The following is a 20438-nucleotide window of genomic DNA, read 5'->3' as shown; positions in this document are numbered from 1 at the left end:
TGAATATGTAGGTATGGCTCATTTACTGAATATTCACAGTTTACAACACTGTATTGGATATATTTCCTTCCACGAGTATTTTTCTTCACAATATGCCTTTTTGGTTACTCTTACATTTCCTGGAAGAATAGCATTAAATGTGGTTCTCAGGCTAAGGGTTATATACCATATCTCAACAGATATGTCCAGGTGTATACCAACGGCCTGAACTTTTCTATCTGTCTTAGTCCTATTTGACATGCTGCTGGACCATCCTTTTCATCTTGAACTCCTCTTCTTCAGCTTCCTGGGCATCCTTGCTGCGTCTCCTGCCCTTAGCCGAGTCCATTATCTTCTCTGTCACTTCCTTCTCCCTCCACTACTTAAATGTAGATGCTACCTTTGGTTCTGCCTTGGTACTGCTCTATTGTTTCTATGTTCTCTGATTTCTGTCCTCTATCTCATGGTTTCAACATTCATCTTTATGCAGATAACGACCCAATTCTAACATACTTATCATATGGAAAAATGATCAGCACAGAAAAAGAATTGCTCATTATATGAAGAGTGTTAACAGACAGCCTCTAAAAGTACTGTGGGATATTCCTCTAACACAGAGATTTAGATGTGGATTCAGGAAGTTTAGGAACACATTTCGGAAAGACTTTTATCCCCTTTTCTTTTTGGCCCAGTATATAATATAAAAATAACTTACATAACCAATTAATCACATAATTTTGGGAAACTTTTCCAAATTTAAAAATATTTCTGATTTGTGTTTCATCTGAAAATTAAATGATAGAGTTTTATTTTGAACAAATTCAATGTTGTTAATTCTTATGAGAATTAGAAAAGTTGCACATAATCCATAATTTAAAGTGTTTTATGCTTAAAAATTTTTAAATTCCATCCAGTAATTGATATACATTTTCCCCAAACTCATTAATTCATGAAGCTATGTATTATGAGCATTGTTTTTCTACCATTATGTTTTTAATAGCAAATACACAGAGTTTCAGCTACATTATAATTTAAATAGGCTTTTGCAGAAAGTCCATTGTTTACAAAACTCTTTGTAAAATGGGTTTCCACGGAGAAATGAGTTTCCAAGATGGAATTTAGAATCCTTGGCTCATACCTCTGCTGCTTAGCAAGAAGGGAACCAGCCACTTGCCTGCCATCTCAGGTGCTGAGGAACTTTTCCTCAACCACACCCTTGAGCAAGGGGTGAGCTGGCATCCTGCTCTTTCTTCGGTACAAAAAAAGGAAACAATATATTCCCCATGCAACCTCAGTTCCCACTGACAGGTAATTAATTTTATGGTGTGGAAGTAGCTGGCAAAAGGTACAAAATATTCTTAAATCTGGGATTCTTGAACTGGGGCATACATGTTTTATCTAGGAGGAGTGGTAGACATTTCCTCTAAACCTGCATTAACAATAAATGTGTACTAAAAAGGAACAGACATTACTTTCGAGTCGTTTTAACTCTCCTTTTTAACTGGCATTTTCTTCCTATATCTAAGTATAAAATTAAACACAGTATCTAGTTGACATTAGTCAGTACAATCATGAATAAAAGTGTGGATGCATTGGGGTAATATTGCACTGGAATATCTTAACTACAGGAATGGTAATTTGTTTCTCCTGCTACCCTTAAATCTTATATATGAATGAAGGACAGTGGTCAGTCCTTTAAGAATAAGGCATATTTCTGGATATCACAATGATCTGGAAAGTCTACACATACAATTTCCTGTGACATTTCTGACTTCTTAAAAGATACTTGTGGAGGCACTGACACCTGAGGCTGCCTATGGTCAAATAGGACTGTAAACATTACTCTTTCTTAAAACTTCCTTTCCCTTTAATTTGCTCTCTGCTTAGCAGCTTATTACTATCTGTGGGTCCTTTCTTTCCTCTATCTCTAGGAGAAAATTTGAAGATTTCACTTTCAACCTGTTTTTAGGTTGATTCCCACATCTCTACTCCCTTCTAACCTGCTCTTCCAGCTCCTACCTGATGCTTCCACTGGGATCTCTCATCAGCAACTCAAACTTAGCATTCTTAAATCCAAACTCATCCCTCTCCACTCAGCAACTAAACTTCTGATTTCTCTGTTTCTCTTAATAATGACATTATTTTCTGTCATCCAAAGTAAAATGGTCATCTTTTATTTCTTCCTCTCCTTGTTGCCTACATCCACTAAATTGCATAGTCTGTGCATTCTTGCTTCACGTCTTTCGTATTTACCCCTTCCTTTCCTCTGCCATTAGTACATCTAATTACCTCATGCAAAGCTGTTACTGTTTTTGTAATTAGGATCTCTGTCTTGTGTCTCCCTCCAACTTACCTGACAGTACTCCCCAACAATCATCTTTTGGTTGCTAAGTTTTCCAGGAAAAATATCCACTTGTTAAATATGTCCTTTGTATTTTACTTATCTAGTTATCTAAAATCAAGTAAGGGGACCATTTGGTACCTCCCGGTTCTCTCTTCCCCACCCTCCCATATTAAGCTTTACACCAAAACTTAATAGAAAGAGACAAGGAGAATGACTATCATACTTTCATTTTTTTACCTTAGGGTAAAAACTTGTGTGTTAAAGGCACATTTTAGGTTTATCTCGCTCCATGAATTCATAATGGACTAATTAATTTCAGTGTCAGAAATGCAGCCTGCTACATGCCTATATTTTGTGCAGTATACACAAAGCTGAGAGAATGTAAGTGGTGAATCTGGGAGATTTGTAGGATGAGAAAGAGCAAGTAGACATGGCCCTTGTGTCTCTTGCTATGGTCAGTAACAGAGGCTGACCTATCTTTCACAGTGCCTAGCTTTCAATTTCTGATTTAGTTTCACAATACACACTTGTTGAATGACTGTAGTCTAAATTGGTTCATATCTTCACAAAATTACGGGTTACTCTAAATCTACTGCCTCCAATATAAGTCAAATGCCTTCTTAGTATTTAATCCTCAGTCAAAATTGTAATTTGATTTTCATTGACTATGTCCAAAGGACATACACACAAATAAATGCAGTTATAGTGATTGTCTCTAACAGACTTGAGGAGGAGGAATTTTTTTATATGGTACTTAAAAAAAAAATGTGCATGTGGGGTGCCTGGGTGGCTCAGTTGGTTGGGCATTCGACTTTGGCTCAGGTCATGATCTCACATCTGGTGGTTCGAGCCCCACATCTGGCTCTGTGCTGACAGCTCGGAGCCTGGAGCTTGCTTCGAATTCTGTCTCCCTCTCTCTGTGCTCCTCCCCTGCTTGCACTCTGTCTCTCTCTCAAAGATAAATAAACATTTAAAAAATAATTTAAAAAAATTAAAAACTGAGTATGTCTTAATTTTATGATAAACTAAAATAATATACCTAAAAACATAAATGATATACATTTTAGCTTAGGGGCTTTTCCCTGTTTTAGAACATATTAGTATCTAAACACTATATAAGAAACATATATAAGAAACTTAAGTAGCAGAAGTAGTGTCATTTCTTGGCCTTTCCTTGATACATTCACTGTATGAGACTTGTTACCAGTCTTACTTTTCTTTATTCATCCGGACACAGAAATTATCTCTAGGAAAGAAAGAGACACAGACCTAGGGCATGCCACCAAGCCTCTTAGAAAAGATGCAGGCTTATCATGGAAAAATAATTACCAAAGAATAACACTCATGTGAGGAACTTCAACAGACTGCTCTTAAAAACACTATGGCTTTTTATTAACCTACTCAAAGGATTTGTAAGATGTTTCTGACCACTCAGAAAACATTCTCTCCCTCTCTTCCACACACATAAAGCACAAGATTATCAAGAATTTGAAAAGGAATAAATGGTTAAAATAGTTGCAAAATGTATTCCTCACTATCCTTATCACAACTCTCCTATCGGCTTCCCCCCGCCCCACATTACTTTCCTCCTTATGCTCTTCAATACTCCATTTTCCATTAAAGTCTGAATTTTCTGGGAATGGTAATATTCACCACAGTCGATATAGTCCTACAAAAGGGATAAGTGGGCGAACTATCTGCGAACGTGTTTCAAAAACAAACACTGGGCACCCCGTCAAACGGCAGCTTGGAGGGTTTAAGGAAACTACAGAGCTGGGTGAGGAAGTCTTCGCGGGAGTGGGAAGCAGTCCTTCTACTCGGCTGTCTTACGGCTCCCCAAGCCTCAAGCTGTAGTCAGCTTTGGCTCTTGTTCCCTGTCTTTCCAACCTGGCTCCTGACCCTGCCAGCTCATACTGGGGTGTGGGCCTGCGGGTGCTGCACCGGGGTGACAACACTCTAGATGGGCCGAGCAATTTTGTAGTGGGTCCAAACCGGTACACTGATAAATAAAGTCTTCCCGAGTAAACCGATTCCCTCTAGGGTTTGGATTCTTTTTTTCTTTCTTTCGGGTTTTTTTTTTTTTTTTTTTTTTTGGTGCAGTGTCTGGGTGGCTCTGACACCTTAAGGCCGCTCATCTGCTCCTCCTCCCCCACGAGGATCCTACTGGATCCAAGTACGCCTTCTCCCGGAGCTCGCGCACCCCTTGCATTTCCTCCCTCACGCTGTACCCTTGCATTTCCTCCTCCTCCCGACCCAGCCTCCCCCCCACCTGCCCGCCTCCAGCCACATGACAGGAAGGGCTCCGCCACGCGACGTCACCGACGTCCGCGCCCCCGTCCTCCCCCCGCACCGCACGCAAAGAGCGGCGGGCGGAGGGGAGTACGTGGTCGCACGCTCCGCGCTCCCCAACCAGAGCTCGCCAGAGCACCCCGGCGGCCACCGCCGAGCCGGCTCGCGGGTTCCCGGATGTGCGCCGCTCGCGGAAGCCCCGCCCCCGCCGCCGGCTCCGCGCGCGCCCCCGCCCTCCGCCCGGCTGCGCTCCGCTTTCCCCTCCCTCTCCGCCCTCCCCCTTTTTCGTGCCTTGAGGTTGCGGGTCAGCGCGAGCCACTGCAGTGAGTCCGTCACGGCTCCCGCGCGAGTTTAGGTTGCAGCCCTCGAGCCGCCTGGCCCCCCTCTCCCCCTTCTTCCCCTCCTCTCTGCTTCTTTCTCTCCCCTTTTTCGCCATCTCTCCTCCCCGCTCTCTCCGTCTCTGAATCTCGACCTTAATTTCTTTTCTTCCCCGCCTGCTCCCGCGTGCCCAGTCACCCGGCCGGCGCGGGCCCCGCGGCGCCGCCTCCCCTCCCCTCGGGCGTCCCGAGGGCCGCAGCCGCCCCAGCCCAGCTGGGCCGCCGCCGCTTCCTGCGGGAGCCCTTCTGAACGCGGACACTCTTCTCCCCCCGCGCCAGCCGCCGACTGCCCAGCAAAATGGTGAGACCTTTGCTTCCCCTATGCACCATCTCTCCTCCGCTCGCCGCTTTCAGGGACGGGGGCGGGGGCGAGCCCCGACGCCCCCGGCCGGCTTCCCCCGGTGGAAAATTCGAGAGACCCAGGCAGGCTGGTGCCGCGGCGGGTCCGAGAGAGCCCTCAGCGGCCCGGGTGCTTTGGCGGCCGGCGGGGGGCGGTGGGCCGGCTGCTTGACAGGGCCACCCCCCAGCCTCTGCGGGGCGCCCCTCCGCCCCTACCCCCCGCGGTCGCCTGGAGTCCGTCCGGGCCTCGACCCCCTCCTCCCGGCCCATGGGCCTCGTCCTGGCCCTTCGTCGCCCCGCGTTACTTCCCTCAGGACCCTCCTCCACGTGGAGACCCCCTTTCACCACCCCCCCCCCCGCCCCCGACTCGCTCCTTCAAGTTCTGGCATATTCCAGAATCCTGGGGAAATAATATGTGGTAAATGGCTTTTTATATAAGACCCACTTTCTCTCCAGAGCTGTTCTTTATCCCACTCCATTTTCAAACAGTGAGCCTTGGCAGGAATCCTGCCACTTCTCCCCTTTTCTGTTAGTATTTTGCTGCTGTTTGCAGCCTTATGGGGCTCCTTTCGCTGCTGCTCTTCTTTGCACTAGCGAACCGGAAAGGTCCAAGGTGTATATTCATGAAAACGTAGTCCTACTCGGTCTTTGATAAATGGAGATACTTGTTTTTAAAGCTTCCTTACTGTCAAGGGTTTTTCGTTTTCTTTGTTACCGTCGTAAGTCTCTCTCTTGTGGTGGTTGTTTTTGAATCATGGCGATTTAAATTTGTCTTTCCTTACCCTCACATTAATCCCTAGGTAGAATTCATTGCTGTAGTGTTTCAAACCGACGCTAGGGGTGTGTCTCCCGCCTCTGTCACCGTGGCCAAGAAATCAACGACGCCCTTTTAGCCTGTTACCTTACCGGTTCTCTTGCTCCGGGTAGCCGCTGTAGTTTCCTCTTTGCAATCACGAACTGTATACGTAGTAGTTAAAGTTCGCAGTGCTTTTCCATGTAAGATATTCAAACATGGAATTTGGTGGTTACACTTTTTCTAAAAGTCTTCAAACAGTTGTCAGAAGATTTTTAGACCGATTGTTTGACGTTGGGTAATTTCTTGTATTGTATTTCACCCCGTATGTAGAAATCAAGTATTTGAAAATAGAGTGGTGGATTAGTGAAGAGAGAAATTCAGTTGATTGCAACTTAAAATCAATTTGGTGTGATTGTGAGGGGACAGAGTGAACTAGAAAATTCAAGTAAGTCAGCTTTTATTGAAAATACAGGGCAAAAGATTAAGTGCACTTTTCAGTGTACTTAAAATCCAGATTAAGAACAGACTTAATAAATGATTAGTGATTTTGATATATAGAGGAAAATTTTCCTGTCAACTTGGGAGGCTGCTCAGAGACAACTTTGGCCGTCAAAGTTACAAAACTTAGGTTTTTCCAGACTACTACAGAAAGCAGCTTAGATCAAGGCCCTTCACAGAGCAGTCTTTTTGTTGCCATAGTTTTTTGGAGTTAGGAATTGCACTTTAGTGCTTTAATACCACTTCCTTATACATATATTTTACTTGACGGTCAGGATCTTGAAGATCTTTGGCCATTGCAGTGAATGTTTTTACCTGCATTTCATTGTGAGGAGTAACGATCCAACTTTTTGTTGCTTGTGTATTATATATCAGAATGCGCTGTTTTCCAAGTAGTTTGCTTGCTTGCTCGCTTGTTTTCTGTAGTGTGTCCCCTCAGGAACCTCCTCTCCCCCTTTTTTTGTTCTTAAATTTACTTTCCTGGTACTCAGTGTTTTCTTATCTTTAAAAATGTTAAGATTTATTTTATGATGTTTTCTTATAGGTGATTATTTCCCTCTTTCTAGTTTCCTCTTTAGTATTTATTTTCTGATTTACTCTTGGTTCTTTTAGTCTGCCATTCTCTCAATTCCATTTCAAGACCTAGTTAATTTGTTGTGACAGAGGCCTCCCAACTTTAGGATTATTTTGGTCTGTTGAATGTAGTAGCACTGGTTTGAAAGTGTCAAGACGATACCTATAGCTGAATTCTGCTATATAGGATATTAATTAGCTCAAATAAATTGGGCTTTGGAGTGATCTGGTTCACTGTTCTAGTTAATGGAGTATAACGTTCTGAAAATTTTCACTCCCTTTGGAAAACTTTATTATAACTCTTACTGAGTATCATGAACCTGTTTACAGTTTTGTCAGTGGGTTTTAATTTAGGAATTAACTTACGAATATCACTGATTAATTCAAGTAAGGGGAAGGTAAAAAGATTGGATTGAACCTATCAACAATCTTTTCTGACAGGTATTTATTTTAGTTGCTACATTAAATATACTTTATTTCTTCTTTGCCTAAGAGTTCAGTCTTTCCCTCCCTTCACCTCTTTTTGAATTTTAAACTGTTGAGCATCCAGGCGGGATGAAGATTTTATATCCACAACACACACACACTTGAGTACTGTGCTTCTAGGATTTTTTCCCTTACTGGTCAGTTGTCTATGGTAAAATAAATATTTGTTTATAGAAATACATAAATAGATAACTTCACCATTTTTTCTATAGGTGGGCATGTGTATTTAAATAGAGTACTTCAGTGTTAATGGCATGCAGAGGAATGTAAAAAGAATTAAATGATAAAATAGAGTGTTTAGGTCTGTGGGATTGAAAAGTTTTTGGAGGAGTAAATTTTTAAGGGCATTTTTAGAAACTCAGTTAACTTTTCATGTATCAGAAATAGTTTTTCTTACCATGTACTTAGGATAATTTAAAAATAGGATTTTATTTTGGATGCATATATGAATATAGTGCATAAGTAATTGGCTTTTCTTTTAAATTTTGTTTCTTGGGAAACCTTAAATCTTGTAAATGACCTTTTTATATCTCTGTGTTTTTTAAAAATGTTAATTTACTTGAGAGAGAGAGAGAAAGAGCAGGGTAGAGGGGGAGAGAGAGAATCCCAAGCAGGACCACTCTCAGCATGGAGCCCCACTAGGGGCTTGATCTTACTACCACGAGATCACAACCTGACTCGATTATCAATAGTCAGACGCTCAAACGACTGAGCCACCTAGGTGCCCCTATTGTTGTGTTTTTAAACTTATTAAAATCATCTCTACAATGTATAAATAGAACTTAAAACATTTATTGCTGTCTACGATACCTGCACTTAGAGTTGCACACGACATACTCTAAATCTGTGACAAAGGCTACTTCAACAGCAAAGCAAGCAACCTGTCTTATGGTCAGCAGAATTAAAACTGACATCAGTCATGAGGAGAAAATTTCTCTGCTCATTATGTTCCACAGTGGATGAGAAAATTGAAAAGGTGTAGATTGCAAGGTAAAGAAGCTAAGGGTCAGTTGGCAAAGCAGTGCGAGGGACAGACAAGTGTGGGAAGGTTGAAGCATCTGTCATAGGTAGTAAGGCAAGCAAAAGTACAAGGCAGTATAAGGAAGTCAGCTTGGGCAAGGAGGATTAAGTGAGTCAGACTGACCATGGGCCCAGAGTCTGGGCAAGCAACAGGATTCGTTCATATCACGAATACTTGTAGATTTTGTCTCATGTTCATTGGTTACTGTGCTTGGTTGTTGAGGATGTTAAAATGATTAAGGCAGGTTTCCTACTGTCATTTTCATCTATAACAGTAGACAATGCTAGTAGGTGTGAAAAGTTAGCTCTAGTTATATGAATAATACAAAGTCTGATAGAAATTGAGGAAAGAGCAAGATCAGTTTCTTCTGGGATAGGGAAAGTTTTATGAATCAGGTGACAATTGAGCTGGGATTAAAAAGGTTATTAAGATTGCAGTAGGCAGAGTTGGAGGCATCAAGGAAAAGACTCTTTAAATCCTGGAGAAAGGAAGAGAAAACATATATTTGGAACACTAGTATTCAGAATGTGGTTCTTGGGCCAGTAGCATCATCTGGGAATTTGTCAGGCCCTAGTCTGGAGCAGCTGAATTCAAAACTCTAGGGATGGGGCCAAGCAGTCTAGATTTTATAGCTTTTTAGGTAATTCTGAAATATGCTAACTTTTCAGAGCAACTATTTAGAAAATAGCAAGGAATGTTTTTATTTAAATTTTAGTTGAGTATCTGTTGACATACCTCATACTGGCTGTACAAACATAAGACATAATTGTAATTTCCAAGGAACTTAATCAAGTGGAATAAACAAGACAATTATGCATGGTGACGTGCTATTAACAAACTAAAGTTGGGGGTGCTTAAGAGTACATAGCAGGGTAGGGGTACCCAGCTGCGTCAGTCAGTGGAGCATGTGACTCTTGATCTCCAGGTTGTAGTTTGAGCCCCACACTGGGTGTAGAGATTACTTTAAAATCTTTAAGTAAAAATACATGGCAGGGGAGAGGCTTAATCTAAACTGGGATGAGGATGAGGCAGTGAGATGAATGTCCCTCAGAGGAAGCTTCCTGGGAGAGATGGTGTCTGAGCAGAGTCAAAGGATGCGTATTTAGCCAGTGGGAGAGGTGGTCTGCTTAGAGTATTATGTTTAAAGCCATAAGATATGCAAGCCTGTTTAGCCTGGTTGGAGGGTAGAGGATTAGGGTGGAAAGGAGAAAGAGGGTGGTCAGGTAGATTGAGGCAAGACCATGGAGGGGCTTGCATATCATATGGAGTTAACATTTTTTTCCCTAAAGCCAGTGGGAAGCTATTATTTTTAAGAATGACATTGTCTCATTTACTTTTTTAGAGAGATTAGTCTGGTAGCCATGTGGATAATAAAGTAGAATAAAAGAATATAGGTACGGGGACCAATTAAGAAATTATTACAGTAATTCATGTGAGAAGTAAGGACTCAAAAAGAATGTAGGAGCAGTGCAAATGGAGAGGAGAGACCAAGTATGAGACATTTTAGGAGCAGAAGATAGGACTTGGTGACTGTTGGATTGTGGGTAAGGAAAGGGATGAACCCTGTGTGGCTTCTGGCTTGGGTGACTGGATAGATGATAGTGGTATCCGTTCAGCAAATATTTATTGAACACCTACTAGGGTAAGATTCAGTTCTTCATATTCTAGGGGTATATGAAAAATGCTGTCCCTGTCCTCAGGAAACTTCCAGTTTATTGGTATGACTTGTTTTATCTCTAGTGTTCTCTCCTCATTTGGTAATCAATGCTTGGAATGCTATGTTGCAAGATTCTAAGTTCGTTAGGATACAGTGCTGTGAAACATTAACACTGCCTGCCACATAGATATCATGGTCTAGGATAGAAGAAGCTTGGTATTCTAAAGGTAGGAAGAGGTAACATATGTTAGAACAGTGATTCTTAGTACGTGGATCTTGAACTAGCTGCATCAACATCATCTGGGATCTTGTTAGAAATGCACATTCTCTGCCTAGGAGGTATAGGAAAAGGAGATATAAGGGAGTGTTAATAAAACTGTTAATAGAGGTCATAATCTCTAAGTAACTTCAGTTAAAATCTGGGGCATGAAAATAAGATTGTAAGGAAATGTAAACTCTAAGAATGCAGAGGCCTTGTCTTTAAGATTACAAATACTTGGTATATACGAAATTTCTGTTTTGGACCTGTTGAATTTAAAGTAGTCCTGGATCATCTAGTTGGAAATGGCCAGCAGGTAATTGGCTCTCTATATCTGGAACTCAGAAGAGAAATCTGGGCTGGGGTTAAAGATTTGAGCATTGTGTATGCATGTGTATTAGGTAGTAAATGAAGCCATGAAACTGGATGAAATTATAGAGAAAACATAAAATGAGAAGAAGGCAAACCCTAAAGCACACTGCATTTAAGAGGAGGTAGATAGAGGATGAGGAGTCTGTGAAGGTTATCTGAGAATAAATTGCCAGACAGTTGGAAAATTAGTTAAGAGTGATGTCAGATTTGAAGGAGTCAGCAGTGCCTAGATTTTGCAAATATTGGGAAAGAGAACTTATAAGTGTCTTTTAGAGGCATCAGGATAGTTACGGTGATCCTGGCAATAGTACAAGAAAACAGCATTTTGTCCTGGTAGCAAGGAAAACCAGGATGCAGTGAGTGAGGAATAAATAGGTAGCTAGACACTGAGTGTAGATTGTTCCTTGAAGCTTCCAGTAGAAGCAGAGAAGATAAAAGCTGCAAAGTTGAGGTTTGAGAAAGAATTTATTTGGGGGTAAAAGGAATAGCCTGGAAAGATGGAGTGTGTTTGAAGATTTAAAGGGAAAAGATGGAATTATTAATAGTTTGAGGTTCCCCAAGAAGATAGGAAATATGGTTCTCTTTAGGCAATAAGAGATTTTTTTTTAATGTTTATTTTTGAGAGAGAGAGAGCATGAGCTGGGGAGGAGTGGAGAGGGAGGGAGACAGAGAATCCAAACAGGCTCCATGCTCTGCGCTGTCATCAGCACAGAGCCCGATACGTGGCTCGAACATAGGAACCAAACCGTGATAGCATGACCTGAGCCAAATGAGCCAAAGTTTAATGCTTAACCAACTGAGCCAGCCACCCAGGTGTCCCGGCATAAGAGATCTTTTTTTTTCACCTGTTAATACAAGAGAGGAGATAAAATTGAAAGCTGTTAATAGAGGTCATAACTCTTAAGTAACTTCAGTTAAATTCTAGGTGATGAAAATAAGATTGTAAGGAAATGTAAACTCTAAGAATGCAGAGACCTTGTCTTTAAGGTTACAGATACTTGGTATATACCAGATATTAAGTAGTGTTAGAAGGAATATGTAAATGAGTAAGTGGCATAAAGGAGTAAGTGCTGATGAGACCATGGAGGCAATGAGTGTTCCTTTTTTGAGACATTTATGAAAAAAAGGACAAAGAAAAGTTAATTTCAGTGGTTTACAGTTGGGATGTATTCTATTTAGGATAGCAGATGTTGGTATTCTTTAGAATTAGAAGAGAAGCCAGGTGAGGGAGCTCTAAGAAAGGATGATTAATGGAATGAGTCCTAGAAGTGGCAGAAAGAAGAGGGGAGGGTTAAAGGGAAAGGAGGGACATCAAAAGAGGGGAAAAAAATCAGAGTGAGTAAAGTAGGCCATGGCAACAGATTTGTTTTAATAATGGAGTTCATGTGGTGTGACCTAAATCATCTCAGTAATTTGAGATAGTTTGAGGCAAGATCATCTGAAGTTGAGATTAAGGCTAGGCAAATGGGGTGAGATTGAGGGTGAGGAGTATGGAAAAGGATTATAATACTTATTTGGGGAGATTTGATATGCAGTTAATAGGGTATTAAGTAAATGTTGTTAAATAGTAAGTGGACCCAGGAGAGAGCACCAGTGAGTCGGTGACGTAGGGAATGGATCTAGGAAATTGGAGTATTAACAAGAAAAGAGGTTAGTACTTTGTCAGTCTTTTTTTTTTTTTTTAAGTTTATTTATTTTCGGAGAGAGAGAGAGGAGTGTGTCAGTGCACGAGCAGGGGAGGGACAGAGAGAGAGGGAGAGAGAATCCCAAGGAGGCCCCGTCTGCAATGACAGCATGGAGCCTATCATGGGACTCTATCTCACGAACTGTGAGATCATGACCTGAGCCAAAAATCAAGAGTCAGAAGCTCAACCGACTGAGCTACCTGGGCGCACCTGTCAGCCTTTGTTTTAATAACTTCTGATGAAATTACATAGGTCTAAAAGGAACCATTTTTCTGAGTTCAGATTTTATATAAGGGCTATATCTAGTTGTAGATTGATATTCTTATTTTTTTTTTAAAGTTCTAAGGACACTATTAATACATTTGCTTAAAAATTCAAATTAAGGGGCGCCTGGGTGGCTCAGTCGGTTGAGCGTCCGACTTCGGCTCAGGTCACGATCTCGCGGTCCGTGGGTTCGAGCCCCGCATTAGGCTCTGGGCTGATGGCTCGGAGCCTGGAGCCTGCTTCCGATTCTGTGTCTCCCTCTCTCTCTGCCCCTCCCCCGTTCATGCTCTGTCTCTCTCTGTCCCAAAAATAAATAAACGTTAAAAAAAAAGATTAAAAAAAAATTAAAAAATAAATAAAAAATAAATTCAAATTATACTGAAAGGTATAAATGGCAAGTGAGCCTTTTCTGGGCACCTCTTTTGCTTGTATTGATCACTGTTAAGTTTCTTGTATACTTTTCCAAAATGGAGCTTTTTGGTATTTTTTTCAACCCACGGCAGTGTATGGATTTATTACTATTTCATAATTAAAGAGATTTGAACGATACCATGGTCTAGTTACTCCTTACAATGTCATTCCAAGGTTTTTAACTGTATTTCAGTTAAGCACTGATTCAAAAGCAATTCAGGGTAGTTTTTTAATCAGCGATTTTGTAATGATTGAGGTTGAAAGTAATCTCTACACACAGTGTGAATTGAACTCACAACCCTGAGATCAAGAGCATATGTTCTGACTGAGCTAGCCAGGCCCCGCGAGAAAATATTTTACAGAACATTTTTTTGTACTTATTTTTTCTACTTATCTCCTTGTTAAGCATTAACTAAATGGGTAACAATTTCTTTCTTTCTTTTTTTTTTTTTTCAAGTTTATTTTTGAGAGAGAGTGAGCAGGGGAGGGGCAGAGAGAGCCAGAGCCAGAGAATCCCAGGCAGACTCTGTGCCATCAGCACAGAGCCTGACGTGGGGCTTGAACTCACAAACCGTGAGACCATGACCTGAGCTGAAACCAAGAATTGGATGCTTAACCAACTGTGGCACCAAGGTGCCCCAGGATAATATTTTTTTTTTAATTAAAACAAGAAAATGACCTCCAAAATGTAGTCTATAAAGCATGTATTTTATTTCACGCTTGCCAGATTAAAATTACTTCCTCACTTTTATACTTCCAAATAAACCTTCTCTTCAGCAGCCCACATCTACTCTCTTTTCTGAATTTTCTCCTTGAACTCCCATACCCTTTTTGTGATTATGAGTTGACAGTTAATGTGTAGATCTGGCACAGGAGTAAATTTCGAGATGTGATTACTGTATGTTTTTGGGTTTGTCTTTGGTTTTGATAATCCTGTACTATAAAAATGTTTTTAACACTTGAAGATTTCTATAAGAAATCTTTTATTTATTTTTTAAAATTTATTATTTTTTTTAACGTTTATTTATTTTTGAGACAGAGAGAGACAGAGCATGAACGGGGGAGGGTCAGAGAGAGAGGGAGACACAGAATCGGAAACAGGCGCCAGGCTCTGAGCGGTCAGCACAGAGCCCGATGTGGGGCTCGAACTCACGGACCACGAGATCATGACCTGAGCCAAAGTCGGACGCTTAACCTACTGAGCCACCCGGGCGCCCCAGAAATCTTTTAAAATTTAGCATTGAAAACGCAGCGACCCGTAGGTTCTTACAAGTTCCTTCCTCAGAGTTTTGTCAGTTAAAGCCCTTTATTAGGTGTATCATAAGGAGGGCTGTGTTGATAATCTATTGCTATCCCAAAAAACATTTCTGTGAGATGATACTTTGAATTGTTTTTGTAGCATAATTAAATTTATCTGTACTCTAACCAGGTCTCTTTTGTCCTTTGTAAATAATACAGAGTATTTTTGTGTGTGAGAATTAGGTATGCATTTTAAAACCTAGGTACAAGGTAGTGAAGCATAGCAACCTACCATTGGCTTTAATGGAGCTGTCTGTTAGCACTTTTATTTATCCTTAATCTGTCTAGTTTTAGGGCTGATTTTTTTTGTCCTATCTACCTGAGTCTGATGCCACAACCAATCTCCTATTATAGGTGTGCAGTAAGCCAGCATTCTGGGGTATTATTTACTTGTAAGGCAGTCTTTAATAGAAATTGTTAATGTCAGGAAAGAAAAGTATGAGTAGGTAGTAAGGGAAATCTGTGATTTTAAATCTATTTGTGTTAACAACTGTTTTCCTAACAAATACAATTTTATGAATTATAAACTAACTCATAATCTTTTTCAACTAAATAATGAAATTTATGAACAGATATATTTACACTCTGCTTTTCTGTTTGGCTGTCACTCTGTCATCATACTTCTTGACTATTTGCTCATTTTCTTGTTTTTCAGTACACTACAGTCTAGATCTGTGATGTCCAAATTACTAGCCACATGGGACTATTAAAATTTTAATTAAAATGAATTAAGATAAAATAAAATTATAAATTTAGTTCTTTAGTCACAATAGCTACATTAAAAATACTTAGTGGCTACTTGTGGCTAGTGGTTACTACATTTGTGCAGATATAAAATGTTTATGTCATTGCAGAGCAGAAATTTTTATTAGATAACACTGGTCTAGAATGATTACGTATCTGCATTTCACTGAAAGTTATTATGTTGGCAGTAATCTAATTACCAGCATGAGATTTGGAGTTAGAAAGATTTGAATTTGGATTCTGGTTCTGCCATTCATTAGCTATGTGACCTTGAACAAACACCATAAACTCTCGACCTTATTTAGTAGTGTAAATTGGGAATTAAGAACACCTCAAATTGTGACAATAATAAGTGTCTGGAAATCCAGTTGGTACTCATTAAATGTATTTGGTTCTTTCTTTGTACTTGGCTTCTTTGTAACATTGGAACTTGTTGGAAACTCTTGGGAGTTCTTTCCTTTTTTGGCTTCCGTGACATGTTCTGCTAGTTGCTGTTCTGCGTCTCTGACCATTTTTAATCTTTGTTGCTAGCTTTTCATCTGGGTTTGGTCCAAGGCCCTCTAAGTATTGATTGTATCACTTTCCCATTTAAAATCCTATATATCATAGGATTAACACAGCCTTAACATAGCTCAGAGACTCGATAGGTTCTACCTATTGCTTACTTTGCTTATTTCACCATGTTCCTGCTTTTGCTCTATGCTCCAACAACTTGGTCTTGTTACGTTTTATTGAGTATTGTATGCTAGGTTTATTCTGCTGTCTATTACTACTGTCAGAGCTTTTTGCATCGGCTATGTTTGGAATGCCACAAAAGTCCCTCAAGTAAGTGACTGAGCCTCCCACCCCCATGGCAGGTCATACCACGTTCCTATATTATGCCAGCTGCCAGCATAGATTCCTCCATATTATAAGAATTTAATAAATATTTGTTGAACGGGTGAATTGAGTGAATGCATAAATTCTTTGTTTATTTTCAAAGTTTCATCATCTCTTACATACCGATGATTCATATCTTCAGCCGGCATCATTCTTTTCTGTTCAGTCTGAGGATCTAACTGCTTATAGGATATTCACTCTAAATAAAGGTGTGTGTAAGTCACCTCAACTCATCATAACTAAAACTACATTCATTATTGTCTTCCTATTCATGCTTCCATTATTCCCCAATTTTTCTTATTGGAAACAATTATCAATTCATTCACTCCTATCTGGAAACCTGGCATACCTTCTTCTCCCCTTTACTACTAAAGTCTTAAGCAGTTCTCACTCAGTTGCAGCCTGTGCTAAGAGTAGTAGAACATAGAAACATGTGGCCTGACCTGTGGGGGTGGGAGGCTGTTACTTACTCAGTTACTTACTTGAGGCATTCCTGTTGAGTTCACATACTATTACGGATAAAGAGGAAAACGTATTTATAATGTTCCCAGCATGTTAATACTTTGTGCCATCAAGCAGTGACAGCTGAATCCAAAACACACTAACAAAGCTAAAAGTAGTGAGCTACCAAAGAATAATGTATACTATCCATACAGCCCACATTCTTCCTCATGACTCAGTTTGGCCATTTATCTACGTTGGAAGAATTTATTGCACAGTTCCTCCAGATGTTTGTGCATTTTTCTTTTGTTTCTATAACTTAGTTTCAGATACCCCTTCGTAACAATTTTTTCTGTTACTTTCATCTGTACCTTTATTTTAAAAAAATTTAATGCTTTTTCCTTTTTTTTGAGAGAGACAGAGCACAAGTGGGGGAGGGGCAGAGAGAGAGGAGACACAGAATCTGAAGCAGGATCCAGACTGTGAACTGTCAGCACAGAGCCCGATGGGGCCTCGAACCCACAAACTGTGAGATCATGACTTGAGCTGAAGTCAGATGTTTAACTGACTGAGCCACCCAGGCTCATCTGTACCTCTTAAAAGTCCCATACTGGGGTGCCTGGGTGGCTCAGTCAGTTAAACGTCCAACTTCGACTCAGGTCATGATCTCACGGTTCGTGTGTTCATGCCCTGCGTCGGGCTCTGTGCTGACAGCTCGGAGCCTGGAGCCTGCTTTGGATTCTGGGTCTCCTCTCTCTGCCCCTACCTTGCTTGTGTGCTGTCTCACTCTGTCTCTCAAAAATAAATAAATGTAATTAAAATTTTTTTTAAAGTCCCATACTTATTAGTTAGCACATCTTTATGCTTAATTAGGATTTTTGTTGATTTTGTTGGTACTCTAATTGCATAGGTTTTGAGTGTCTGCTTCCAACTCTGTTTTCCTTAAGCCATTTTGTTTATTTGTTTGTTTATTTTAAGTAAGCTTTTTGCCGAGCATGGGGCTTGAACTCATGACTCTGAGATCGAGTCACATGCTCTAATGACTGAACCAGCCAGGTGCCCCAAGCTATGTTTTTTTGTTTTTGTTTTTGTGTTAATGTTTATTCATTTTTGAGAGAGAGAGAGAGAGAGAGAGAGAGAGAGAGAGAGAGAACATGAGCAGGGGAGGGGCAGAGAGAGAGGGAGACACAGAATCCGAAGCAGGCTCTAGGCTCCGAGCTGTCAGCACAGAGCCTGATGCAGGGCTTGAACCCACAAACCGTGATATCATGACCTGAGCCAAAGGCAGACGCTTAACTGACTGAGTCACCCAGGTGCCCCAAGCCATGTTATTTTTAATCGTAGTTTTAAGAGCATGAAGTTTTTTCAGGAGCATCAGTATCATGTTATAACAAACCTGTCTTCCCATTTAGAATCCCCCAAATGCCTCTTGAATCACCTTCTTTATCCCCATTGCCCCTGGCATTGTTGGAATTTCATTTATAGTTCATGTGGACTATTTCCATAGCCACCATAATGCTTTGATGTTTTTGCCTACAGTTTCTTCCTTCTTCATTCTGTCTTCCAGAGTTGCCACCAGAGTTTTTCTTCTGAAAAGGAAATCCAGTGTCACTGCCTTATTTGAAAGTCAATGCTACCTCTTCTTCTATTAAAATTTTAAATTCCTTTGAATGCCACTCATGTTCTGATCATTGTTTCTAGCCATCTTTATGCTATAACCGAGTCAGGTTACTTGATTCTCAAGTGTCTCATCTTTTTTTTTTTTTTTTTTTTTTTTTTTTTTTTTTTAACTTATTGGTGCCTTTGTATATATTTTTTCTTTCATCTGCACTGTGCTTCTCCTTTCTCTGGCAAATATCAAGATCCTGTTCCAATGGCATTGGGTGAAAACTTTACCAACTCCCTCAGGCAATTAGTGGCCATTTGTAAGTCACTTTCATAATAGTATATGCCATATTTCATTGTGTTTAATGCCTCCCCTAAACTGTGGCCTCCTCTAAAGCAGGGGATGCATTTTTATTCATCTTTGTAAAGCCTGTTCCCATTGTAGTATCTCTCATAGAATATAAGTGTAAGTGGTGGATAGGTAAATAGACACTTTGCTTGCTGGCTTGGGAAGCCAGCAGAGGTGCAGCTGTGTTAGTTATATTTATTGTCTAGGTCTGTGGAGGTATTTGAAAGTCCTATGCTTAAGTGCATTAGCACGGTGGGGAAGCTACTGAAGGATACTACTGATTCTGAAAGTTACAGGACTTCTTTTATGCTTCAAGAGTTTTTGTGTATCTGAGTAAATTATCAGTTGGATGTGAGTATGTTATTTTATTTGTTAAATGGTAAGTAGACTTTTCCATAAATAAAGGAGATTCAATTTATAGTGTTTTTGTTTACTTAAGTTGATTTACCATAACATTTTTGTACTAAGTGTATTCTAGAACAGCTGATAAACTGAGACTCCCGTTCTAGATCTTTGCTTTCTTAATTTAGCGAACTTCTGTGTTTGCCCACTGCATATATCAAACATAGCGTTAGGGACAAAAATGAAGGAAAAAATACATAGCTCTAAAGATTCCATAGCATAGATTGAGTTAGGCACGTGGAGGAAAAAATGATAATACAATACAATTGTGTGTGTATGTGTATGTATATGCACACACACACAGGTTTCAGTAGAGCTATTATAAGGTGCTAGATTTCTTCTGGTCACTCTGCTTGTCCAGTTTGAATTTGACATGTAGCAGCTATTTGGACATTTTATTCTGGTCATATTACTCCTAGAATAAAGTTGTATAATGTCAGACAATTAAGTACTGAAAGAAGATTGTCGTCATTTTGTTGTTATGTTGCTTTCAGTGAATTTTATTTGATGTTATGGAACATAATATGGTGTGGTGGAACACTGTTGAGATAAAATTGGAAGACCTCTAATGGAGTATGCTGAATTTACACACACACACACACACACACACACACACACACACACACACTATTTGTAAAGTGGCCACCAGACTGACTGATTAAGAGTTCTTGTGGGTACTGAGTAAGATAATTATGAAGGTGCTTGATAAAGTGCAAAATACTGTTTAAAGTTTAAAAAATCAAACTACTAAAGGGTGGCTCAGTTGGTTAAGTGTCTGACTTCCGCTCAGGTCATGATCTTGTGGTTCGTGAGCTTGAGCCCCACAGCTCAGAGCCTGGAGGCTGCTTCAGATTTTGTGTCTCCCTCTCTCTGCCCCTTCTCCACCTATACTCTGTCTCTCTCTCTCTCTCTCTCTCTCTCTCACAAATAAACATCAAAAAAGTGTAAAAGAAAAATCAAACTACTAAAAACTAGTCTGTAGTATTTTTAGCAGATCTGGGTTTCATAATCACTTCATTCTGATTTCTGTGCAGCCTCTGTCCAGTAAGTACTCATTAACAAAGTAGAAAATGTATCAGAGTGTTGGGTATAAGTAACAGAATACCCACCCAACTAAATGTGTCCCAAATAATAAGGAATGTACTAATTCACAAAATGAGAAGCCCAGAATCAGAGTTAACAGAGTGGTTCAGCAGTTCATCCAGTTTCATCGGGACATAGGTCAAGTTCACATTAAAGGTCCACTTGTCCAAAGAGGACCACCACAATTTCATATACCAGCATATGCCTGAAGGAAAAAAAAGCAGGGAGCACTTTCTCAAGTGTCTCTTTTTATTAGGTTCCAAGTCTCATTACAGACTTTTTCTTA

At 40.2% G+C, this 20438-nt stretch overlaps 1 protein-coding gene across 3 annotated transcripts in view; it reads left to right on the top strand.

The window, feature by feature from the left end:
* Positions 1 to 1148: 1148 nt before the first annotated feature.
* Positions 1149 to 20438, top strand: part of PPP3R1 (protein phosphatase 3 regulatory subunit B, alpha) — a 72930-nt gene continuing 53640 nt past the window's right edge. Inside the window, exon 1 of one of the 3 annotated variants that reach the window (XM_042981599.1) lies at positions 1149 to 1287. Coding sequence is in view for 1 of the 3 variants with exons in the window: in XM_042981598.1 (XP_042837532.1) it covers positions 5288 to 5290 (3 nt within the window). In the remaining 2 variants the exon portion in view is untranslated. Of the gene's footprint in view, positions 1288 to 4850; positions 5291 to 9422; positions 10587 to 20438 lie in introns of those variants that run through there. The other 2 variants (XM_042981598.1, XM_042981601.1) reach the window with 2 other exon arrangements.

This window comes from Panthera tigris, chromosome A3 (genome assembly GCF_018350195.1).
Source record: "Panthera tigris isolate Pti1 chromosome A3, P.tigris_Pti1_mat1.1, whole genome shotgun sequence".
NCBI classification, from domain to species: domain Eukaryota; kingdom Metazoa; phylum Chordata; class Mammalia; order Carnivora; family Felidae; genus Panthera; species Panthera tigris.
The sequence above is the reverse complement of the archived record's forward strand: the minus strand, read 5'-3'. Positions and strand labels throughout refer to the sequence as shown.